This window comes from Amblyomma maculatum, chromosome 10, assembly GCF_055883805.1.
Source record: "Amblyomma maculatum isolate TAMU_Amacu chromosome 10, ASM5588380v1, whole genome shotgun sequence".
NCBI lineage: Eukaryota > Metazoa > Arthropoda > Arachnida > Ixodida > Ixodidae > Amblyomma > Amblyomma maculatum.
In genome coordinates, this window is record NC_139353.1 from 1,461,732 (window position 1) to 1,486,058 (window position 24,327).

Genomic DNA, 24,327 nt, shown 5'->3' on the forward strand with positions numbered 1-24,327 from the left:
AAGTACGGGTGTCGTCATCGCCGGAATATTTCGACACCAATCTGTTGGCGCTGATCCCAGAGTCTACAGTCCTCTGCATTGATTTAACTGAATCGACTGGTGGGAAGAATATCATGAGCAACTTTCTCGCCGTACAAACGTCAACACAGTCAAAAAGGGCCAGATAGCCGATTTTTTTTAATGAAAACAGAAATCGAATTTATTTTACTAAGGGTCCAAGTAAACAAACGAACTGCAGACACGTGTAGTGTACTGCCAAATTTTCACTGGCTAAGCTTTCACGCCGCTTCTGCTTTTCCTCAGGTAGCCTACAAAGCAAAGTAGTTCGTACAATGCCTTCCGGAAACTAAGAAAAGACCGTTCCTTCAAATTCACCATACAGAGCTTCTCAGGGCTACGAACATTTAACATTACTTTATTCGGTAGTCAGCAATGGGCTGACATATTTCCTGAGACAGGCAAAACCGGACAACCGACTCTTGAAGGCAGTGTTTGAAGCCGCGGGCTTGTATCGCACCTTTGGTGAATCATGAACTTCATTAGGATGACAATCGGAGTTTGTGAAATGGACCTATTTAGACCGTGCTCCAAAACATTTGCTAGGGTTTGGCTACGTTAGCATAACGAACAGAGCGAAGCTTTTGAAGCAAACGAGAGAGCGCTCACATACGTGGCATTGACTGTGCCTACGAACAGCTGGGGAGGATATTGGGTTGCTTCCGCAACAGGCACGAACAGCTGTCGTGACACGTTTTAGATAGCTTTAATTTGTAGTTATACGCAAGCAGCGGGAGGAGCGAGTGATTTATAGCCACTTATGGCGCCGGATAAAGTGCACGCTAAAAACGTCGGTTGGAAGGTACTCTCTAATAACGTGGATCCTTCAGTGAAAAGTGATTCTGGTGTTACCAAGTGGAATGGATTAAACGGCACAGGCGAACGGCAAGCCCAGGGTAAATATAATGTTGCATTTCTTTTCACCTTTCTACTCGATTATGTTTTACTTTTTGTAAGGCACCGCGGCGACTAATCGATCGCTGCAATAATAAGAACGTGTCTGCGCCTCGATCGATTAAGAAGGTGTGGAAATATTACAACCGTGATTAAATCGTTTTATTCTTGAGACCCATGTAGTTGCGTGAGACCGGCCCAATTCAAAGCATAGAAGCTCCATCGTCTTTACAAAACAAAGTAGGGCAGATGAAACCAAACTTTTGGCGATGGGGAGTAGTGCTTAAGCAAAGCCTTTCTTTACTTCCGCGCGGAAGTCTCTGGTGTAAGCCATCAAATCCTCATGATCCATGAAGGAGGAGCCTAAGCATCGCCCAACGTTTTATTTATCACCTTGTTTTAGTTTTCGGTCTTGTACGTATATATATCTATTTGTTGCACGTTACTCCCGTTTGGTTCATTGTAAATTACATGGTTCCTTTTAAATCTCGCAAAGTCCATAAGCAGCCCAATGCTACTTCCTTGTTGCCTTTCGCCTCAGCTTCTTCCATTCTCTCTAAATACATTTTCTACATCCAACCAATATTTATTAGCTTCTGTTTCGAAAATTTCCTTTGACCTCATTGGATGCGGGTCATTTTTTTAATTCTGGCAGAAGGTAAAACCGCTTGTGAGTTGTTAATTTGTCACACTTGAGAGAGCACTAATTTAAATATGTCTCAATCTATACATGGCCGCATTCTGATGACTTAACGGCTAATTTCACTAAAACAAAGTTTTCATAAAAATATTGAAAATAATTACAGGTATTTCCACGCCAGCCCTTTCCGCTGCCAAATTGTGGTGACACCGAAATAGCTTCTTAGCCACCGGTCCCTGGAGGCAGGCTTCATCACAATTCCATTCCGATCGGTTATCAGGGAAAGAATTTTGGTCTGACTCCTTGAGGTTCGATCAGGTAGACCATTTAACCATGCATATTTCGTCACGATTAAGTTTGTCTCTGCTTTTTTTTTCTAACGGGGGCAAGCCGTATACAAATGGCGTTCAAATCGATATTAACCCACCAACAATTGGGCAGAGTTGCGCTATAAGCGTCGCTTTGATTGTATACCCACCGCAGGATGCAGGAGCGTCTCAACAAGGTGGTGGCCGTAGTGTGCCTTGCAGTGTGCTTCGTCCTTATCGTAATGACCATTGCTTCCGCTGCCCTGGTTGTCGCCGCCCTCCGTTCAGGTAATCGCAGATTTATTACAAAGCGAGAGCTTAATTACGCCACGTTTCACCAATTTGGCCTTGAAGACAACAATTTGGCTTAAAGTTAAGTGGGCCGCCTAACGTTATGTTGGTCAATTACCCCAATGGCATGGAAACTTAACAGCAAACGTAACGAAGTCGAACGATGCTCTCGCTCTGCAACTAGCTTTAGAAGATTCGATCAAACCCCCATAAATTGTTTGCGGTTCTACTGTGCAAGTTTCATAGTCTAGACAGCTATTCTTTCAAAGAGTTGAGGCACGAAATGCCAGCTGCGGTCGCTGCGCATGAGAATACCATTTCACCCTTGCTGAGCACGCACTGAAAAAGCATTGAGTCAACTCAAAACCCTTAAACGCACGCTGGAAACTGAACGGGGGGATACTAACGCTTGCTCTTCCCAGTCATAATCTGAGCCAAAAAGCGATAAAACCAATACCTTAGTGTGGCTATATAGCTGTCTATATCTGGCGTCGTTGATGACAGACGTCAGTGAGGAGCTGTCCTGTAGCGCCCCTCGCCTACGTAGCCTGCCCAACCATGTCATGCAGCATCTCATTTTTGTCTTGTTTACATTACCCACTTACCCACGTTTTCACTTACTCCAGCGCGCAAACACTAAGACCACCTAAAAGGAAGCGACGAGATATCACTCTAGTTCTCAGCCACATATATTCATTATCCTATCTGTCAGTTTTGTTCTGCACTTCTCAGCACATCATCCAACAACCATCGGATGTCAAAGCAAAACACCAAATTTTTCGGTTGGGCCAAGTTGCATGGTTAGTCGCGGGATCTATATACCAGGGGTTCCCAAAATGGGTTCCTAGGAACCCAGGGGCTCCGCGTGGTGCTTTTGGTGGTTCCGCGAACTCCCACGTAACTGCCGCGCGTTTTGTGATGGCTTTAGTTTTCTGCTTTCTTGTTCTCGATTTAGAGGCCTGAGCATGAGTGAGAAGAGGTTATTTAATAACAATCTGGTTGCAAACCTCAACGCAATAAAAAATTATAAAATATACTAAAGGAGTAGAAAACCAGGACGGGTCCACGGATAAGCCGCGTCGACTCAGTGTGACAGCGATGGGGGGATATGTTTTTTTTTTTCTTTTTTTTGAGGGGTTCCTGAGGCAAAATGCTTGAGAACACCTGCTGTATAACTTCATCTCTGTCCTGGCGGATCAGGGAACTTCGTCTCTCATGGCACCGGCGATTTCAAAGAAACGGGAAATATAATTTTATCTCAGTGGTACTGATCCGAAGAACTATTCTGGTTAAGCCTTCGGTTATTTTCTATCTCTTCATCTCTCGGTCTCTTAGCGTTGCGCTTCTCATTTGAATCGCAGGGAACCCAGCGAAACCTCCCTCGGAGGAGACCACGACGGAAGCCGTCGTAACGACAAAGGCCTCCACTAAGAATAAATCCAGGAAAGCGTCGCCTAGTGAGTACTCTCTCGCGCTATATTGCATCGTACGAGAGCAAGCGTCTGACAGACTATCGGAGCGGTACATGGTTTCAAACTTCGGCCACGCGCTGAGTCGAAACAAGCAGTCAACTTCATCTTCACGCGAACTGTATACTAGAGTGGGGGCAAGGTCGGCTGGGGCTCTTTCCTGCAAGCCGGTGCTCGCATGTAAAATATTACGAGGGACTTTAGCGACTAAAGTAGTGAAAGTCGAAAGCCTTAATGCCGCATTCTGCTACGCAAGCAAACGGCACTAATTAGTAAATAAGCAATTAGGCAATAATGAATTAGCTGTTGGATTAGTCATTAATCGAGGTGAATAAATATTCATTAATTAGTTATTTAAGAATTGCTTGATTAGTCATCATATATTAATTATTTATTTCAGTCATTCATTACAATTTGATCATTGACATATGGCCATATAAGGCATGCATTCGCGCATACTGTAGTGGTGCTCTGTGATTTGTCGAGAACTATACGACATCATCCTGCCTCGGCCAATCAGAGCCGCTGCAAAAGCAGGACACATTTTGTCCACGACAGCATAAGCCATTAAAGGTTTTCGCCTTAAGGGGGCACTTTGGAGCACTAATGTGCATGAGGCGAAATACTTTGAAAGGCCGCTGATTCCGGAGGCTGCTTCTGTATGTTGAGCGGTGCGGCGTTCAGGAAGCGTCAAATGAAAGGCGCAGCACGAGCGCCCGGATTGGACGCCCGGAGCGGTATGTTTCGCATGTGGGAATCGCTTGATGACGTCATCGGTCATGGCGAGATGTGACGTCATGATGGCGTCATTTCCAGTTCATGACCTCACATCCGGTCGTGGCCGATGAAGTCACCAGATGACGACGTCACAAAGTGATGACTTCACAATGTCGCGGTATCCCTCGGAATGCACAAGAATGCTGAATTGGGCGAGTTGGTGCGTTTGCATTCTAGGAAACGTAGCGCAAAGAAGACAAGGACAAAATAAGGGATACACACACGAGCGCTTACTCACAACCGATTTTTTATTGGAAATGCTAACCGAATATATAGTGTGCAAAACAACAGACAATATGTCAAACACATCAAAGAATTTATAATAGAACAGACATCTGGGCGAGTTGGTTGGTGACATGATGAAAAAACAGCGTTACAGACGTGGACGGAGGTGAAGAACAAACAGGACGGGCGCTGAACTCACAACTGAAGTTTATTGAAAAAACACAGTATATATGGTTTAAAAATAAAACAGCGCAAAACACACAGACGAAAGAATAGAAACAGACACCACAAGCGCTTGTGGTGTCTGTTTCTATTCTTTCGTCTGTGTGTTTTGCGCTGTTTTATTTTTAAACCATGTATCACCAACTCGCCCGCTTTGCCATACAGTATATATACTGTGTCCTTCAGCTCCGTCCACGTCTGTAGCGCTGTTTTTTCATCAAGAGAGAATTTATCAAAGTATATCTCGGAGAAGTGGGCACTTCGCACGGACGCGCGCACGGACGGACACGCTGGCGAGTAATGAGCCATTAAAGTCGTTCGCCTTAAAAAACGTTTCGGTTCGCAATTTTCCCACGCTCTTTCTTCAATGTGCGTCCTTTGTCTACAGTTTGGATTACATGCAAGCAGTTTGCTTCTAAGCCACATGATGTAGAATTTAATCGCCGCCAGTGCTTTGAATTTCTTCAAAATAAATTCTGCTCTGTCTCCGGCAACCATCGATGGTCATCCGAAACACTGATGTCTCGCACAGTTTGGCGAAGGGCGCCGTAGATATAGGAGGGACTCGTTAATACTAGCGTGCGCTGCCTTTAAATGCGAAGCCCAAGTGTCATTCAGCTTTTTGGCACGTTAAGCAAAAAAACAATCAGCTGTGGTTCGACCAATGACCATCCCGAGTAGAATTGCTGAAGCAAAACGTGCTTGAGATTGGGCTAGTTGGAACATCTTCTCACAAATGCAGCGCTACTTAGTTGTACACGGACAAAGAAACTGCGCTTAACCTCAGCGTTCGTCCAGCTCCTTTGTCCGTGTACAACTAAACAGAGCAGCATTTGTGAGAAAAGGCTGAAGCAACATCTGCGGCGAACGCCGCAGCGGCGGCCACTTCACCGCGGAGGGGTCAGCGGTGGCCCCGGTCGTCACCACCGAGAGCCTAACAAGGCCTCTGCATCACCTTCTCTCCCAACAGCGAACGTCACGAGAAGCGGATGCGTGATAAAGGATCAGCCACTGAATCTGCGCGTACAGGCTTGGGTAATGGGGCGAGACGACATCATGTGACTCGACTCAGATTCGCGCTCGCACGTACATTTGCTGGTACTTTATCGCCATCCGCCTGTCGTGACGTAGGCTGCTGGAGTGCGCGGGCCTAGTAAAGGTCTCGGTGGTGACACCCCGGAGCGCCAACTGTCCACCGTGTGGCTTCACTCTCTCTTGGCGCATGCGCAGCTGGCGCGGCGGTGGCGGCACCTCTGAGAGTCATCCGCGCAGCGGAGGAGTCGGCGGGGACTCCGACGCGGCTCTCCAGCTGTGCTCCGTGTGACGCCGCTCACGCATGCGCACCTTGTCTTATGGGGGCTCCGCAGAATGGCTCGGCGACTAGCGTAGCGTTGCTTCCGCAAAGAAAGTTGGCCGATGCCAAATTTATTCGGCTGACCAGAAGATAACGCTGCTCCATCGGAAGCACTGTGGATTAGGAGGGACTGTTGGGTTGTATCGATGTAATAATGGACGCATGCTTCTCGCTCAAGCTGCTGATGACGTAAGAGCCAAGTTTTCTGCGACGTAAGAAGCAGCCCTCAAGTTTCTCATTACCGTTTATCGTAATCGCCGGCCGAAATCGCCGGCCGAATTCTTTTCCTTCGTGTCTAAAACCATGATATATATGCGATGAAAAATTATTCACATTTATAGGAAAAATGCTAGAGAATGCAATGTGTATTGAATTGAAGCCAAAAGTTTCATGCAAGCGCACTGTCCGTAACCTACTGGGTATTTACTAAGGTAGTCGCTAATGGAATGAGCAATGCCTTGATACTCTAACTTAGATTATGAAATTTTGCCACCTGTCACTGTCACATGAGGGAAGATTTTAAAAAGCCTGATTGAAAATTAAAAGCTATTCATTGTCACTGAAAGATATAGCCTCCCCGCTAAGGCACTCAAAGGAACGACACCGCATCTAGTATGATGCACTTACCTCATCTGTTATTCCAGGTTACCCTTATACTCAACGTAGCTGTTGCAGCGCCTGTCACGGTCTCCCCGAGAGCCTGTGTCTTTCCGGCGACAAGCCAACCCGAGTATTGGACGCAAAGGACAAGTTTGACCGTCGATCACTACCTGCTCTGGCAACTACGTGTACGCACAGCCACTATCAGCGACGACGAAAGGGGATATAAGCAGCAGCCAGACGTCGCCCCTGCGGGGCACGACACCGCATCTAGTATGGTGCACTTACCTCATCTGTTATTCCAGGTTACCCTTATACTCAACGTGGCTGTTGCAGCGCCTGTCACGGTCTCCCCGAGAGTATAGTGCTATACCGAGAGCCTGTGCCTTGCCGGCGACACGCCAACCCGAGTATTGGACGCAAGGGACAAGTTTGACCGTCGATCACTACCTGCTCTGGCAACTACGTGTACGCACAGCCACTATCAGCGACGACAAAAGGGGATATAAGCAGCAACCAGACGTCGCCCCTGCGGGGCACGACACCGCATTTAGTATGCTGCACTTACCTCATCTGTTATTCCAGGTTACCCTTATACTCAACGTGGCTGTTGCAGCGCCTGTCACGGTCTCCCCGAGAGTATAGTGCGATACCGAGAGCCTGTGCCTTGCCGGCGACACGCCAACCCGAGTATTGGACGCAAGGGACAAGTTTGACCGTCGATCACTACCTGCTCTGGCAACTACGTGTACGCACAGCCACTATCAGCGACGACGAAAGGGGATATAAGCAGCAGCCAGACGTCGCCCCTGCGGGGCACGACACCGCATCTAGTATGGTGCACTTACCTCATCTGTTATTCCAGGTTACCCTTATACTCAACGTGGCTGTTGCAGCGCCTGTCACGGTCTCCCCGAGAGTATAGTGCTATACCGAGAGCCTGTGCCTTGCCGGCGGCACGCCAACCCGAGTATTGGACGCAAGGGACAAGTTTGACCGTCGATCACTACCTGCTCTGGCAACTACGTGTACGCACAGCCACTATCAGCGACGACGAAAGGGGATATAAGCAGCAGCCAGACGTCGCCCCTGCGGGGCACGACACCGCATCTAGTATGGTGCACTTACCTCATCTGTTATTCCAGGTTACCCTTATACTCAACGTGGCTGTTGCAGCGCCTGTCACGGTCTCCCCGAGAGTATAGTGCTATACCGAGAGCCTGTGCCTTGCCGGCGACACGCCAACCCGAGTATTGGACGCAAGGGACAAGTTTGACCGTCGATCACTACCTGCTCTGGCAACTACGTGTACGCACAGCCACTATCAGCGACGACGAAAGGGGATATAAGCAGCAGCCAGACGCCGCCCCTGCGGGGCACGACACCGCATCTAGTATGGTGCACTTACCTCATCTGTTATTCCAGGTTAGTTACCTAAACGATGGCCGTTGTGTTAGAACCAGCAATGGTTGTTTCTTCGCGGTGTCGTGCCCAGGGGTTTTGTTGGTTGTGATGGAGTTGCTTGATAGCAGAGCAGCTCGTTGTATTAGTAACGTTCTTTTGATCCTCTGTGGCGATGTGGAGACAATCCCAGGTCCTAACCGCGAAATTGGTGATATAATGACAACTTTGCTCGCTACGGTTCAGCGGATAGAAGCTGGACAAAACGAGGTCCGTAATGAATTAAGTGCTCTCAAGCACTGGCGGGCGTCGGTTGATGTTGAGCTGAAGCAACTGTCTGACCGAATTCGTGCAGTTGAAGTAGACCTTGCTGAATCCAAGACTAAGGAAACCACGTCAGAGTATGCGCCCGGTCCTAACACCCTAGTACCATTGGCAAGCAGCTTCGCAAAATTGAGTCGAGATGCGAAGACGCCGAAAACAGGTTAAGCCGATCGAATCTGCTTTTCTTTGGCGTGGCGGACGAGTCGTCTGAAACTTGGTCAACTGCAGAAAGCAAAGTAATTGAGCTTTGCCGCGATAAACTTGGAATAAATCTCGAGCCAACACAAATTCAACGAGCACACCGTCTAGGGCAGTTCCACGCTGGCAAATGCCGCCCAATCATCATTAAATTTACCTTCTTTAAGGATAAGAATCTCATTCTGGAAAACGGGAAGAAGTTTGAGGACACCGATTATGCTGTACGTGAGGGTTTTTAGTTTCATACACGGCTAGCCAGGAAACACCTGCTAGAATTCGCAAAGTCCAAAAAAACCGCCTACAAGTTAAGTGTTGATAAACTTCGCATAGGTGATTTAGTCTACATTTATGACACTGATGTTAACCAAGTAACCGAAGTTTCAAGATAGCCAAGACGTAAAACCAATCGAGTTATCAATATCCCAGTCCAGGCAACTAGCGATATCATTCCATGTCCGCCGCTCCATTTGTCATTCACTAACATACGTAGCCTTTTCCCTAAACGCACTGAACTATGTTCATATCTCGATAATAGCAACTGCCACGTACTGCTTTTAACAGAGACTTGGTTGCGCCCTGACGTTAGTAGCGAAGAAGTTCTGCCAGATGGCATTAAATTTCAAATTTACCGTAAAGATAGGACGAACAAAAAAGGTGGTGGAGTATTAATCGCAGTTAAAGATAACATTCAGTCTTTTCTTATCGATATCCCTAGTGCAGTAGAAATCGTATGGGTAGCAATACAATCCCGCTTGGGTAACTATTTTGGGCGTCTGCTACAGACCTCCGGACAGTCCCCCTAAGTTTGTGCCCGACCTTCATGACAATATCATTGCCATTAGAAATAGGTTTCCTAAGTCTGACATCTTTTTGTTTGGAGATTTTGATTACCCTGACATTGATTGGTGTAACTTATCTTGTAATTCCTCTGCTTCCAATGAATTCGTACAACTTACACTAGACTTTTCTTTTGTTCAGTTGGTAGACCATCCTACACGAGAAGCTAATATTTTAGACCTTATCTTAACTTCTTCTCCGAACAGGGTCAGGCACATTACTTTTGATGAAGGATTCAGCGATCATAAACTTCTACAGTTATCACTTAATGCTCCTTATTTTTCACGTCGCGCTCAACCTAAACAAATCCTAAATTATAACAAGGCTGACTTCAATGCTATAAATCGTGGTCTGGAATGTTTCTCTGAACAGTTTTTTCGCAATTTTTCCTCCCGGTCTGTTAACAAAAACTGGTCTTTGTACAAGGAAGAGGAGGAGGAGGAAACAACTTTATTTAACGCATTGCATTAAGCGTTAAGAATGTCCTGGGCCAGGGTCACCAAGGCCAACTGATCTTGCAGCTGGTCAGAGGCTAACCAAGCCCGCCACGTTGGAGGAGGAGGGTGTGGAAAGTGAGGAGTTTGGAGGGCGACAGGGCATGAAAAGATGCAATGCTCCAAGTTTGCATAGTGTTCTGGGCAATTTGGGCATGCAGGGGAATGTATGATTCTGTATAGAAAAGATCGGGCAGGAGTAAGCAGTGTATTTAGTTGTATGCGTCTAAGAATGCGGATTTGCGTGGTAGTGAGAGATTTATCAGGAAGAGGAAGTGTACGGACTGTTTCTCTAATGTTGTCGTAGTGAACGTTGATTTCTTTTTTGTAGTGAAGAGTAGTGTCCCACGTTGGTGGATAAGGCCAGGGAATCCCAGGCGCCCGGTCTTGAAGTTCGCGGGCGAGGCGATGCACTACCTCATTGCCTGGGATTCCAGCGTGACCTGGAATCCACCTCAGTGTTACAGTGTGGGGACGTAGTTTGGTAAGAGCTCTGTGTAAATCATCGTGTAGTTCTTCAGGAATGCGACCCGTGTGAATGGCGCGTATAGCTTGTATTGAATCAGTGTATATGGTATATCCTGAAGGGTTAGGGGGTGCTTGTGCGAGGTCTTGAATACTGGTAACTATTGGTAGGGTCTCGAGAGTCGCTGTAGGAGGAGAATCTATATAAGGACAGAGGGTATGCGTCACTACATCGCTACAGCTCTGAATTGAGTAAGCAGCCGCTCCGACGTTAGTTCGTGATGCATCTGTGTAGATGATCGTGGAATCTGTCGGGTGAACATGGTTGGAAACGCGAGCGGAACGTCTGCCTGTGTTAGTGTCGGGTGCAACGTTTTTTGGAATGGGAATTATTCTGAGGTTATCCGGAAGCGAAGAAGGAAGGGTAATTATAGGGAGGTCTATAGGTTTGAGTGCAACCTGCTGTAGTATTCGATGTCCTTGTTTGGTGCTAGAAAGACGTGCCATTTGCCGGTCGCGATGTTGTTGTATGAGGTCTCCCAGGGGCAAGAACAGCCCCGTAGAGTATAGGCGCTCCGTGGACGTATGTACAGGGACGTTAAGGGCGGCCTTGTACAATATGTGAAACGCAACCTCAATCTGATGTCTTTGGCGACAAGTTAGTGTAAGGTAAGGAATCGTATATAAAATTTTGCAAGTGCTAATGCATGGACAAGCTGCCTGACTTGGCCCTCTCGTAGCCCGGCGTGCTTATTGACTATGCGGCGAACTAGATGCGTAAGCTGATTGCAAACTTTAAAGGTTGTAGATACATTGGCCTGATTGGTTGACTCATGGATATGAAGTCCGAGGATCCGGCAGGATGATACACGAGGGATGGGGTGACCTGCCATTGTGAGATTGATCAGCTGGTTATGTTGGCGTTGATAGCGAGTGTTTGCAATCAGCAGCAATTCGGATTTTTCAGGTGCGGGAGATAGCCCTACTTTATCAAGGTAACTAACGACTGCATCGATACCTTGCTGTAGGGTCTCCTCTACTGCTCCAGGAGACCCAGAAGTGCACCAAAGAGTAAGGTCGTCTGCATAGAATGTGTCTTTAAGGTTTGGGATAGACGCTAAAGTACGAGATAGGGGAGCCATTGCAAGGTTAAAAAGGGTGGGTGACAGAATAGCGCCCTGAGGAGTACCACGTGTGAGGGGGAAAGGATCAGATATCGAATCGGGGAGACGGAACTTGGCCGTACGGTCGCGGAGAAATGCTGTGAGGTAGCCATACATCTTTAGACCACAACCAGTAGAGACAAGGATGCTTAATAGAGGATCGTGGGCAAGGTTATCAAAAGCTTTTCGCACATCAAGGGCCACTATGGCTTGGATCTGGGAAGTGGGCGGAGGGTCAAATTCGTGCATGAGGAGAAAAAATAGGTCCTGAGTAGACACGCCTTTTCGGAAGCCAATTTGTTGAGGGGGAAAGAAATCTATGGATTCAAGATCAGTCTCGAGCCGATTGAGCACCATCCGCTCCATGGTTTTTCCCAGGCATGATGTTAAAGAAACTGGGCGGAGGTTTTGAAACGCAGGTTTTTTGCCTGGCTTTGGAAGTAGGGTTATAAGTGATTGTTTCCAAGATTCTGGGAGTGTGCTTTCTTCCCAATGTAAGTTTATAATGCTCAGAAAATGTTCTTTGTCCTTGTCAGAGAGATTTCGAATGAGTGAGTATGTAATCTGGTCTTCACCTGGAACTGACTTCCGCTTTAGCTGTTCTAGCGCCCAGTCGAGATCCCAGAGGGTAAACGGCTGATCGAGTTCTACATTGGAAGCACCAGTGTACGGAGTATAAAGGCTGGGTAGGGGAGGAGGAATGTAGAGATCGCGGAGTCGGGCTGTTAAGGCATCCGCGCCTAGTTGAGAATAGTGCTTCTCGAGAGTGGGAACAGGCGCCGGTTGAGGCCCGAGTAGTTCTCGGAGTAAATGCCAGGTTCTTTTTTGATGTAGTGTGCCGTTAATGGTGTTACAAATTTTGTTCCATTGATTGGTGTCAAGTGTAACGCAGTGTTCTTTAACCTGTCGCGTCAATTCGGTGACTCGGTCGGAGAGGCGAGCATTGTTGGGCTGAGTGCGAAGAGTGCGCAAGAGTCGTTTCCGCCTCTTCCAGATGCGTACAAGGTAAGGGTCCGGATTATCTGACGGGGCTGAAGTGGAACTCTCCTGCGTAGCTTGTTTCTGAGCATGTTTGAGTGCTTTTGTCCAGCTCTGAAGACTGCCAGTAGTATGAGAGGTGTCGCGTATAGTGCGAAAGGTATTCCAGTTTGTGTGGGAAATTTTACGTTTACGCGGACGGGTACGGCTAGGGACAGTGATGTTAATAATGTAATGGTCGCTGAGCAATTTTTCATCTGTAACTTGCCAGGTGACCTCTCGCAGTCCGCGGCCCACTGTGAGGTCTGGCATGGTGGATTGTTGGTTCCTGTAACCTTCCCGGGTAATGGAGTTTGGGGTGTTATAAACAGTTAATTGAGCTCCGTTTAATGCGTCGTTGAGTATACGGCCAGGTCGGAAGGTGTGTGGGTAACCCCAGATAACGTGCGGGGCATTAAAATCCCCACCTATCAAGAAATCGGAGTCTCAAAACAATCTTGAAGTAAAGTGCATTAGCGGTTTGGAAAGCGTGTACTCTGTAGGAGGGTTATAAAAATTTAGAATGGATAAAGGGCGAGATAAGTGATCAGAATAGAGTGTAAATGCAATAAGGTGACGTTCAAGACGACTGGGGACTTCAATGGCCTCAAATCGGATGTCCCGACGAATATAAGTGCTCACTAATAGGGCACAGTCGCTGTCATGCGCTGCATGCAGGGCACGGTAGCCCGGAATACCTTTAAGAGCACGCGATTCTTGAATGAGAATGACGTGGGCCTGCGAGGGTAAAGTCAGGAGCCATTGGATAAAGAGTGTTCGATTGGTACGCAGGTTTCTGCTATTCCACTGTACAATGTGTATGTGATTGTTCCCTGCCATTCTTAAGCTACGTTAGCGCGTCTCTCGGGAGGGACAGAAGAGGATGCAGCAGTTGCTTCAGGGGATGTAGATGGACGGGGCCGTTTAAGAGAAGGATTTAGGAAATCCATGCGTTCGTCATCCTGAAGGAGATTGCTAAGGAGGGTATGCATGAGTTCGAATGCTTGGCGAATGGCGGAAATTTCTTCTGCAAGGTACCAGATAATAGGGTCATTTCGATCGTTTATGTGGCGCATATAATTCTCAGATGTGATAACTGGTGTGGAATCGGAAGATGTATAAGAGAAAGGTTTGGGAGGGGAAATGGGAAGTGGCGGGCTCGGCTTACCCGGTGGTGGGAGCGTAGCTGGCTTGAGAAGCGGACGTGGGGCAGCTGGCAGTTCTTGAACTTCTTGATGCCAGACATTGGTCCGAGGGGGTGGTGCCGTTTCTTGATTTGCATGTGACAGAGGGGGGAAGTCCTCGCGAGTCGGAGGATGATGGGGTGGCGTATTCTGCTTGTCAGGGTGACCAGACATTTTTTGTCGTGTAGTCAATAGTCGCTTTGTAGTAGGACGCTGGGAATTAAATGGCTTTTTCTGTTCTTGGACAGAAGGTTCCAGCTCTTCCCTGAGACTCTTCCTTCGGTCATATGCAGCCTTGTGGCTCTTTTGGTCTTGTTGTTTCTGTACAGGGCAGGTGAGGTCAAAAGTTGGGTGGGTTCCACCGCAGTGGAAGCAATAGGCGGAGCAACGATGTGGTTCATCTTGTTGGCTGAGCTGGGCTGAGCAGGTGGGGCAGCGTTGATATGTCGGAGGGTGAGGGCAGTTCAGCAGCCGATGACCATATTCACGGCACCTGCTGCACTTCAAAGCATTTGGTCTTTCAGGCTTGCATCTGTACAAGACGCGGCGGAACAGAATTTGTCGAGGTACATGGGTGCCTTCAAAAGTTATTAATACAGACTCGGTCTGTCCCATCATACGAGCGCACAGGATCGTCGCATGCCACGATTCAAGGCTTTCTAAAAGTTCGGCTTCTGAAAGACCTTTCTCGATTCCATGAATTACGCCCCGGCACGATGCCACCGGGGCCGTCATGTAAGATTGGATGTTATGAGTTTTGGCTCGGATGGATAACGAGGAAAGTGCTGCTACCTTTCGGGCGGTCAATTCGTTGGTGGTCTTCAGAAGGATAACATTCTGGTGGTATTTGATTTGTAGAGTCAGAGCCTGTCGCTCATATGGCGCCAAGTCTGCTGCTGAGGAAATTTCTTGAAGAATTTCGTAGGGTTTAACCTGGGAGATATTGAGTGTACTTGGTGCCCTGATTACGACAGTTTTCAGCGTTGAGAAATGTGTCGCCGGAATCTTTTGTTTGCCTTTCCTCTTTGGGGTAATCCAGTCAGACGCATCGAAATCTTCAGAGGTATGAGCGCGTTCTTCTCTGGCGTCTGAGGCATTGGCGCGTGCTTCGGCAGCGTGGACACGTGTTTCTCCAGGAAATTCATCGACGGCACGTGGCGGCGGCGGTGTCGTTGCCATGGTAACGAGATCCGTGGCAAGGCTTAGCGAGCCTCGGGCATCATCGGAACCTATATATGGTCGGTTCTTAGCCAAAAAGCTATCAAATTCAGCACATGAGGAGTCAGAATGATCCCAGGTACTTGCCGAATAACGTGAGTTGGGCGATGGAGGTCCCAGGGTTGATGGTCTGGCAAAAAGACGGTAAATTCCGGAGCTCGATGTTCCGCCGTCTGTTCTAGTCCTACAAGGAAGAAATGACAGAACTCGTGCGTAATTACATTCCTCTAATAACGTTTCGTGTTAACGTATCTAAACCTTGGTTTAACAAATCACTTCGTACATTAAAAAACAAGAAGAAACGTCTTTTTAAATCAGCGAAGCGACTTTGCACACAGTATTCGAAAACACAATATAAGTTATGTGAAGCATCATACTGCCATGCCATCCGTAAGGCGAAGCGCAAATTTCTGTCACATAATCTTCAATCGCTCATGAAAAATAATCCAGCCAAATTTTGGAAAACCATCTCCCCCCCATCACGCACGTCTGACAATATTTCTTTACTGTATGCAACCGGATGTCCCATTCCTCAGGACAGCTGTGCAACAGTTTTTAATGATTTTTTCACATCTGTTTTCAATAACGAAGACTATTCCAACCTACCTAGCCCACAAGAAACCGATTTCCCTTTCATGAGTGCAATAGACATCACTATAGAAGGCATTGCATCTCTAATCAAAAGTCTCAAAATATCTACTTCTTCAGGATTAGACGGAATAAATACAAAAATTCTAAAACACACTGTAGATGCCTATAGCCTCATCCTCTGTCATATTTTCAAACAGTCATTAGAAACTGGCGAAATTCCGCATGACTGGAAGATCGGTCAAATAATCCCCGTGTATAAATCTGGTAACAAACACTCTGTCAGTAACTACCGCCCCATATCGCTAACAAGTGTTCCATGCAAATTACTAGAACACATCATTGCATCTAATGTCGCCTTCCACTTGGACATCATCACCTGGACTAACCTGGACCTGAACTAACATCAAGTTGTCCTTATCACTCACAAGTTTACAATCACGTCGGGATATCGCGCTTATCTGCTTGCTACATAAACTAATCTACAGTCACCATGCATCAACAGTGCCACTTACTAGACCGACTCGCACCTCCCACCGCCTGAATAATAATATAAGTTTTCAACGTCTATTCGGTCGAACACATGCATTTAACTTCTCTGCCTTGCCACGGGCTATAAAGGGTTGGAATGGTCTTCCCGAACGCATCGCTAACATATCTGACCCACTAAAATTCAAAAACGAATTGAGTACCTTTTTGCAGTCAGAATAACTTTTTTATATTGCATTCACTGTGTGCAGGTTGATTTCGTCCAATGCCGCTAACTATTGTATAATGTCATAATCCTCGGTTTATTACTTCCCATGCATGCTCTAATACTTATTTGCAGTTCCAGTCCTGTATTACTGTTAACTTTTGTATTTTAAACTATGTACCATTGTTTCTTTTGATACACTGTAACCCCTCCCCTTCACACAATGTTCCATGTTTGGAACCTGTGAGGTATTTGTATAAATAAATAAATAAATAAATAAATAAATAAATAAATAAATAAATAAATAAATAAATAAATAAATAAATAAATAAATAAATAAATAAATAAATAAATAAATAAATAAATAAATAAATAAATAAATAAATAAATAAATAAACAAGCACTTAGGTTTGCAGGTCGCCAAGCAGTGGGCCATGTACATCTGCTGACCCAGAGGTTGCTTAGGCCTTTGTCTTGATTTTTTTTTCTAAACAGCTGGCATCAGCCCCACACCTATTGCCCGATCTTACCATTACTCACCTATAGGGCTGAAACGTGGAGGCTAACCAAGAGGGTTTTACTTAAGTTGAGGACAACGCAGAGGGCTATGGAACGAAAAATGATAGGGGTAACATTAGGAGATAGAAAGCGTGCAGAGTGGCTCAGAGAAATAACTCAAGTTACCGACATTCTAGTGGAAATTGAGAAGAAGAAATAGACATGGGCAGGACATGTAGTGCAAAGAGAGGATAACCGATGGTCGCTGAGGGTAACAAACTGGATTCCAAGGGAAGGAAAGCGTAGCAGGGGGCGGCAGAAAGTTAGGTGGGCGGATGAGATTAAGAAGTTCGCAGGGGTCAAGTGGATGCAGCTAGCACAGAACCGGGTTAAGTGGAGAAATATGGGAGAGGCCTTCGCCCTGCAGTGGGTATAATCAGGCTGATGATGATAATGATGATGACTCTAATCGATCCTCGGCAACACGGTTTACGCAGGTGGATGTCCAGGGTCACACAGTTTATTGGAACATTGCATGACTTCGCTGCAGGAATAGATAACCAGAGCCAGATAGACATTATCTTCTTGGACTTTGAAAAAGCGTTTGATAGTTTGTGTCACCCAAAGTTATTATTAAAAGCGCAACACATTCTTAAGAATGACACACTGTTCTCATGGATTGCCACATATCTACCTTCCAGAAGTTAAAATATGTCATTTGACGGAGTGTGTTCAAGTTCTATGCTTGTAAAGTCAGGTGTTCCACAAGGGTCAGTTTTTGGGCCTCTTTTCTTTCTAGTTTTTATTAATGATATTGTCAACGAATTATCCGTGAAAATCAAGCTTTTTTCAGGTGACTGCATCATCTAGCAAGAAATTAAAAATGACCAGTCTTTACTAAATTCATCATTAGCCAAAATAAAAAACAGTGCACAACGCGGAAAATGAAAATAAACAAGAAAAAACCTGTAGGAATGACAACAACGCACAAAGAGAAGCCCCTTATTTTTTCTTTTCTGTTTTAATTTCCTTACAATGTATTCTCACTCCTTCCCAAGTCCTTCTGCGAAGGCTGGCAGTATTGGCGAAATAAAAATAAAATAAAATAAATCTCTAGCCATGCACTCAAAACTACTCTACGATGTCCTCTATGCATCGGTTTTTGCCTCCTTGCTGTTTTTAGTATTCACCAACAGTTTGCCATCTGATGATTCATCATCTTTTCGGATTTCTGGTAATGACTGGGTCATTTTTTATATCAACGCTATGATAATCTTTGGAAATGCAAATTCATGCACATATTAGGTGCCTTCATTCTGCCCACTCCTTAACTCAATAGGATTGTCGCTAGCCAATTCATACAGGTACCTCAACATCGAAGTAACGATCAGCCCAATTTGGACAGCCCACATAAGAAGATTAAGTGCTGAGAGGTCATTTAGATGCACCAGTAAACCACTTGTCATGTCTATCACCGCCATTAGACAAGCAGCATACAAACCCTACATTCGTGGAAAACTTTAATACGCCTTTACCACATAGAACCCTCACCAGGCCTGGTTTGTTGACTCACCTGAAGCTATCCAGAACCAGGTAGGATCTGACATAAATTCAAAATAGTACTCCAAATAGTACTTGACTTAGTGTTGATATCATGCAATCATCTCTTGGCCGCAAATCAATAACACAGAGCCAGAAAATCTCGCTACTTTCTTTTCTTTACAAAGAGCTGTTGGGATTTTTCAAAACTTCAGAAAAACATTTTACGTGCATCGTTATGGTAACCTCGGCTCTTATTTATTTACTTCGGTATACAGCGTTTTCACAGCTTCACCAATGCATTGAACAAATCGATTATTGCTAATAGTACCCCGTAGTATCCTAGTGCCCTCCTCCAACACAGTGTGATTGTGACTAATCTTTGCAGGCTTACGCAGGCTCTAGATGAGCATTTAAATCAATAATAACCATTTCCTTGTACTGGAATAAGTTACCACATAATGTAAAACCGATCAGCCAGTTTACTGTGCAGTCTGCGTCACACTTTTGTACAGCGCTAGAGCATGGCATACCTGTTAACGAAAAGCGAAGACCCCTCTTTCTGGGCTCATGTCTACCTTGCTAGCGGGTCTCTCTGGCGCTACTTTTGTTCGGTTGTTGACTTTAAACCTAAAAACTGCGGCGATATCTGGCCTTGTTTGCTCCGAGGCGCGTCTCCCGAGCGCTCTACAAAAGGGTGACGCAAACTGTACTTGTCGCATTTCTGCAATCTGCATTCCTGGATGGTCTGTCCCTATGTTCTAATTAGACCATTTTGGCTTCCAATCTTTTTAATGTTGTTTACCTAATTGTTTCAAGGGTATTTTTTTCTTTTACGTGCAATTTTTACCACTGAAGGCCTCTGTATCAGCCAAATTTGTGTAGTGTCCCTGCGGGAGCATCCTGGAAGGTTAATAGATTATGATAATGATTGTGACAAGTATAACGTTAAGAGATAGGAGACGTGCAAAGTGGATCAGAGAAATAGGTTGAGTTAATGACATTTTAATGGAAATCAAGAAGAAGAAATCGTCATGGAAAGAGCATGAGGAGCGAATAGGGGATAACCGATGGTCGCTAAGGGCAACTGACTTGATTTTTTAGAGCATGCAAGTGTAACAGAGGGTTACCAGAAAGGCCGATGAAATTTACGGGGGCCCAATCGACAAAACTGGCGCGGGGTCAATTGGAAGGATATGGGAGTGGTATTTGCCCTTGAGTCAGGCTGGAGAAGACTCTGTTAATGAAAAAGTTTTGACACCTGATTATTTTCTTCATCTGACCAAGTACAATATCATTTGCTTTTTTCATCTCAGTTTATCGCTGTTCAAACAGCGGTTCGTGTATTCTTTGTGTGCTTTTCCAAGTGATTGATGCTGTAGGCAGGCTATTGGGCGCGAGGACATGCCGTGGCACCACCTCACGGAAGCGCCCGCATGACGAAGTGGGATAACGCACGTTGAACGGCTGCTGTAGGATGCTTTCCTAGGTAGTTCAGTTGCACGTTATTACATTTATTTATTTATTTATTGAATATACACCTCAGTCTGGGCCTGTATGAGCTTATTTTGAGGTATGAGACCGAGTCGTTCGGCAAAAAAGCACTTCACCGAATCAGAGTTATCGAAGTTGGCGAGCTTTACCGCTACGACGAAGCGCACCGGCTGCAACATTTCTGATGTTATATATGAAAAAAAACAACAACAGTTGAATCTACCACACAACCAGTCAGATGTAAGCAGTCAGCGCACAGGTAATGGGATTCCTGTGCAAGAGCAGAGGACTTTCAGGAGTCTGACAGACGTTGAGCACCTTCACATAGCGCAGGCGGAAGCGGCACCGTTCGCCTGCTCCCTTGAACGTAGTAGAGCAAGCACGTTTGACTGCTGGGATAACATGGATTAATTTTTTAGCAAGTGTGAAGACGTGTGTTCCAGGCAGTGAATTCTTGCGCACTGACAACTGCCATTGGTACTCTTGATTAGAGTGGATATTTGTTTTTCTCGCGCACAGTAGTTTTTTTTTTTTTTTTTTACGTATTTCGACCAACACATCCATATACATACTTACAATGCTCTATCTTTCGTTTATTCATGAACTCTGTTATTTAAAATTACTGAAGACGCTGCCTGAGACAACTCACCATGCGCATACCGCTACCCGAGGCGGCAGAATCTTCTAGTTCAGTGAAGCTTCCGCGTCAACGTGCTCATTTAGAATAATCTGAGACCTTCTGACCTTCGCACAATCCCTCCTTTTTTGGGGAGGGTACTGCTCCATGAAGACGCCAGCATCTTTACCATCCTTCCAACAATAGAATCGTTGGCTTCACAAATGATAAGCGCAAGTTAAAACGCGCGCCGTCTCTTCTGCGGATCCCCGAACCCTTAGCGCCAACTCTAAGGACAAAATCTCGCTCGCTGAAATGTCTCACGCACATCATGAGAATGATCACTCGCTTATTTACTCATTCAAATTTTAATTAAGGAAGGAGAATTCTGCAGTGTGAGCTTATGTTTCGGGTAGCAATGGGAGCTTAAGCCGGGTTCCCTCGCCGACATCAGAGTACAGCGCGTAACGGACCGTAGCAACAGCTTAAACTTCAGCAGCCTCAGTAACGATACAAGATCAAAAAGTGCAAGGCAGGCACTCTATATCAACCCCAAACTATAGAAATAAACGCGACTATTAGCTTTTAAAACGCACAAATTCAATCGAGCGTCTGCTTCAGCAGCAGTAAGAGGAGTCACGTGATCCCACTTTCTCCCCTAGGTCGACACTAGCGCGTTCGCTCCAGTGGTGGCGCTCGTGCATAATAGGCACGAACCTTTCGCAAAAATCTCGGTAGTGAAGCTCATTTGTGTTGTACAATATGTAGGGGCGCTTGTCGAGGAGACCGGTGGAGCTTTCGAATGGAGCCGCGCCAGTCAATGCGCAGCTCCTCGGGTGGTGCGCTGCTCGAGCAACCTGACGTCGCTGGTGCGGAACCACGGTTGGTTCTACATGCCGGGCGCTGGCTACCCGGGCTCGTGCCTCGAGTGGACGCCCGCCCACCTTTGCGCCGACGAGGAAGGCCAGCCCGCCGGCGGAGGGTACCGCTACAACAGCAGCCAGGAGTGCACCGATATATGCGGAGGAGGTGGGAGACCCCCCCGGCGGTGACCGTTAATTAACAAAAGAACGAACGAGTTAGTCAGTGGATGAATGGACAAATTAACTGGTCAATTCTAGTCCGAAAAGTATTACAGAAAATCTTAAGTCATCACAACAGAATTTCTGTGCGGTTAACCGGTTGTGGTAACAAATATTTCTGTAGTAACATCAAAAGTTTCTCTTGTTACAACAGAAAAGTAATACGGAACTTCACACACATCTCACGGTACGATGGAACTACAGAATATTTTCTTATTTTTGGCATGGTTCTGTACTTTTGAACCGAAAGCTTCACTATAAGCCATGTATCAAACAAGATCAACCTGGCAGGCCGCTTGGCCTTCATTGAACCAGAGGGTGGCTATAGTACAGTTTAACCATGGTACCACACCACCACTTGACCTTTGGCACTTGACCTTGACCTATGACCCCTATGACCTTTAACGGCAGATACAGCATCCCGTGTTCCCTCTTGTTGACGGCGTCCTCGACTCTATAGTGCGGCCAATTTAATCGCTAGAAAATCATATCTGCCGCGCCTAACCGTAAGGCTAACCAAAACAAAACCACACTTTCGCTTCACCTAAGTAAGTTTAGCAGGGTTAAACCTCAGCCATTTTTTTCTCTACTGAGATAAATAAATTTAAACACTTGACTGTACAATCGAAATAATGAATGAATGAATGAATGAATGAATGAATGAATGAATGAATGAATGAATGAATGAATGAATGAATGAGAAATGCTGATTTATGTTTTTTGCTACCAGCGGAGTGCGTAAAAGATCAATACAGTAGTGAATACAATTAGCCAGAATAGATGGAACTGCCGTGACAAAAAGGCAATGCACTAAACTATAACGACTTCTCCCTTATCTGTAGGGCCTCCCATGCGCGAATGCACGATGCCATTGCCATTGTCGGCCATCTACAGCTGCACGCACCGGGAGGAGTCGGGCCGCCAGTGGTGGTACTACGACCCCGTGATACACGCGTGCAGCAAGTGGGAAGATGTCTGCATCTACAAATCGTACGCCAGTATGGCGGCATGTGTCCAGGACTGCCTACCTGTATCCCCCACGTCGTGAAGGTCGCTTTGGAGGGATTGTACCAGGGATTGGAAGCGAGAAGAAATTTAAGTTTTGCCTATATAAATGCTATACGCCAGCCTACTGTTCACAATATATAACCACTCGCCACTTCGTTGTACGTGGTCTGGATTCACTGACAAAAGATGATTCCACTTGGCCGCTCTTACCTATCAAAGCTCTCCGTATGAGCAGCTCTTTCGCAGTTGGAAATCATACACAAGTCGGTGTACGTTCTATACTTTTTCCACATTTTTTACATGACTTGTATAAACAGCCCGCATGCAATTAAGCCTTTCTGAATGTGTTTTTAGTGTGGGCTCTATATGGTCTGTATACTCTAAGTACAGTGCGGACATAAGTAAACGCTTTTCAGTTCTAATTACAATCACGCTTTCTATATTGAAGAAAGAATTATTTGTCAGCGCACTGGTGTCTGCTACCGGTTCGCACATACCACGACTACCAGTTTCAACTATGCAGCGCGTGAAAATTTTTAGAAGCAAGTAGCGTGCTCCGTTTACTTTGGTCCGCACTGGTACATTGTATGGAGAAAAGAAATTATGGAATTCCATACTGGCCTATCAGCTATAACATAAAGCGCCATTCGAGACGTACCAGTGTAGGGAGAAAGAGCGTTCTTAATATTTCTGCATTGCTGTGGTCTCACAATTGTACTAGGACGTGCCTAATTTAGGACGAGCATTTTTCTTTCCTTTTTTTTTTTCCTAAATGCAATATTACTAAGTGCACATCCGTTACAGTTCCTGCCGGCACCGTTTGCCTCCTTGTCAGAGTTCTCCAGGACCATTCCGAGCCAACAACGCAGTGTAGAAACGTATACATCTTTTGAAACGACAAGACGGACCGCCTGGAGTTATCTGAAACCTGAGGCGGAAATTGCACGGCACTTTTGCTGTCTTCAGGAACTTAGTTGACAAGATTGAGGAGTATACCATAAACATATCTGTATTGGCTTGCTTTTCAACATACTTGACTTGTATAACAGGGAATACCCTCGCATTTGCTTAGTGTTTAGCTTAGTGCCTGAATAAACGACAATTAGCTTCGCTCTAACATGTCTTCTTGTTGAATAAATGGTTTAGTTACGTGCATCGTCCAGTTTTGTTTCTTCAAGCTCAAACTGCCAGAGAATTGTTGTTCCAAACACTAATGCACTCCCCACCAGGCTCCCTATTGATGCCCGCTCCGCTGTTCCCACCTTATCATCCTCTTTAGGAAAGGTACACGAGCCCTCATTCCCCTGTGTATTTTCCCCCTCCCTCATAACTTAACGAAACTGGAGAAGGTTGCCCTTAGAAGGATAAGGGCTGGGGCGGTCCTTACCACGTCGGTAACAGGCCGATGGAAATCTCGAGAAGACATCGGACCCATCACATGCCCGAAGTGTTCCACACCAGCTGCAGAAGTGGATGTTCGTCACCTGCTGCGGACTTGTGCAGGGACAAGGGCATCAAGGACAAAGATTCTGCAGGAAGTGGGACTGACCGAAATAAGGGAAGAGGACTCCTCCAAATCACTCACCGACAACGATAAGAGCCGGAGCCTTCCCCAGTTCCTTACGGAAAATAATTTACATGGTTTTTATAATATGCCTTTAGGCAAGCTT

The 24,327-nt window shown here is 45.9% G+C and overlaps 1 protein-coding gene across 2 annotated transcripts; it reads left to right on the forward strand.

The window, feature by feature from the left end:
- Nucleotides 1-796: 796 nt before the first annotated feature.
- Nucleotides 797-23,806, forward strand: LOC146175356 (uncharacterized). 2 transcript variants are annotated; one of them, XM_084580740.1, is made up of 5 exons: nt 823-953; nt 2,075-2,187; nt 3,552-3,647; nt 21,336-21,596; nt 22,492-23,806. In XM_084580740.1, the coding sequence occupies exons 2-5, from the start codon at nt 2,076-2,078 to the stop codon at nt 22,695-22,697; spliced, it is 675 nt and encodes a 224-aa protein (XP_084436866.1). In that variant the 5' UTR covers nt 823-953; nt 2,075; the 3' UTR covers nt 22,698-23,806. The 2 variants fall into 2 exon arrangements, with proteins under 2 accessions (XP_084436865.1, XP_084436866.1); XM_084580739.1 differs by lacking the exon at nt 2,075-2,187 and having other exon boundaries at nt 797-953.
- The last annotated feature ends 521 nt before the right edge of the window (nt 23,807-24,327 follow it).

What these genes read in the sequence shown, in the direction of transcription:
- LOC146175356 (XM_084580739.1), top strand. Translation starts at nt 818, where the DNA reads ATGGCGCCGGATAAAGTGCACGCTAAAAACGTCGGTTGGAAGGTACTC. An exon ending in AGGCGAACGGCAAGCCCAGG is followed by an intron (nt 954 to 3,551) that starts GTAAATATAATG and finishes TTTGAATCGCAG; the next exon opens with GGAACCCAGCGAAACCTCCC. An exon ending in ATCCAGGAAAGCGTCGCCTA is followed by an intron (nt 3,648 to 21,335) that starts GTGAGTACTCTC and finishes TACAATATGTAG; the next exon opens with GGGCGCTTGTCGAGGAGACC.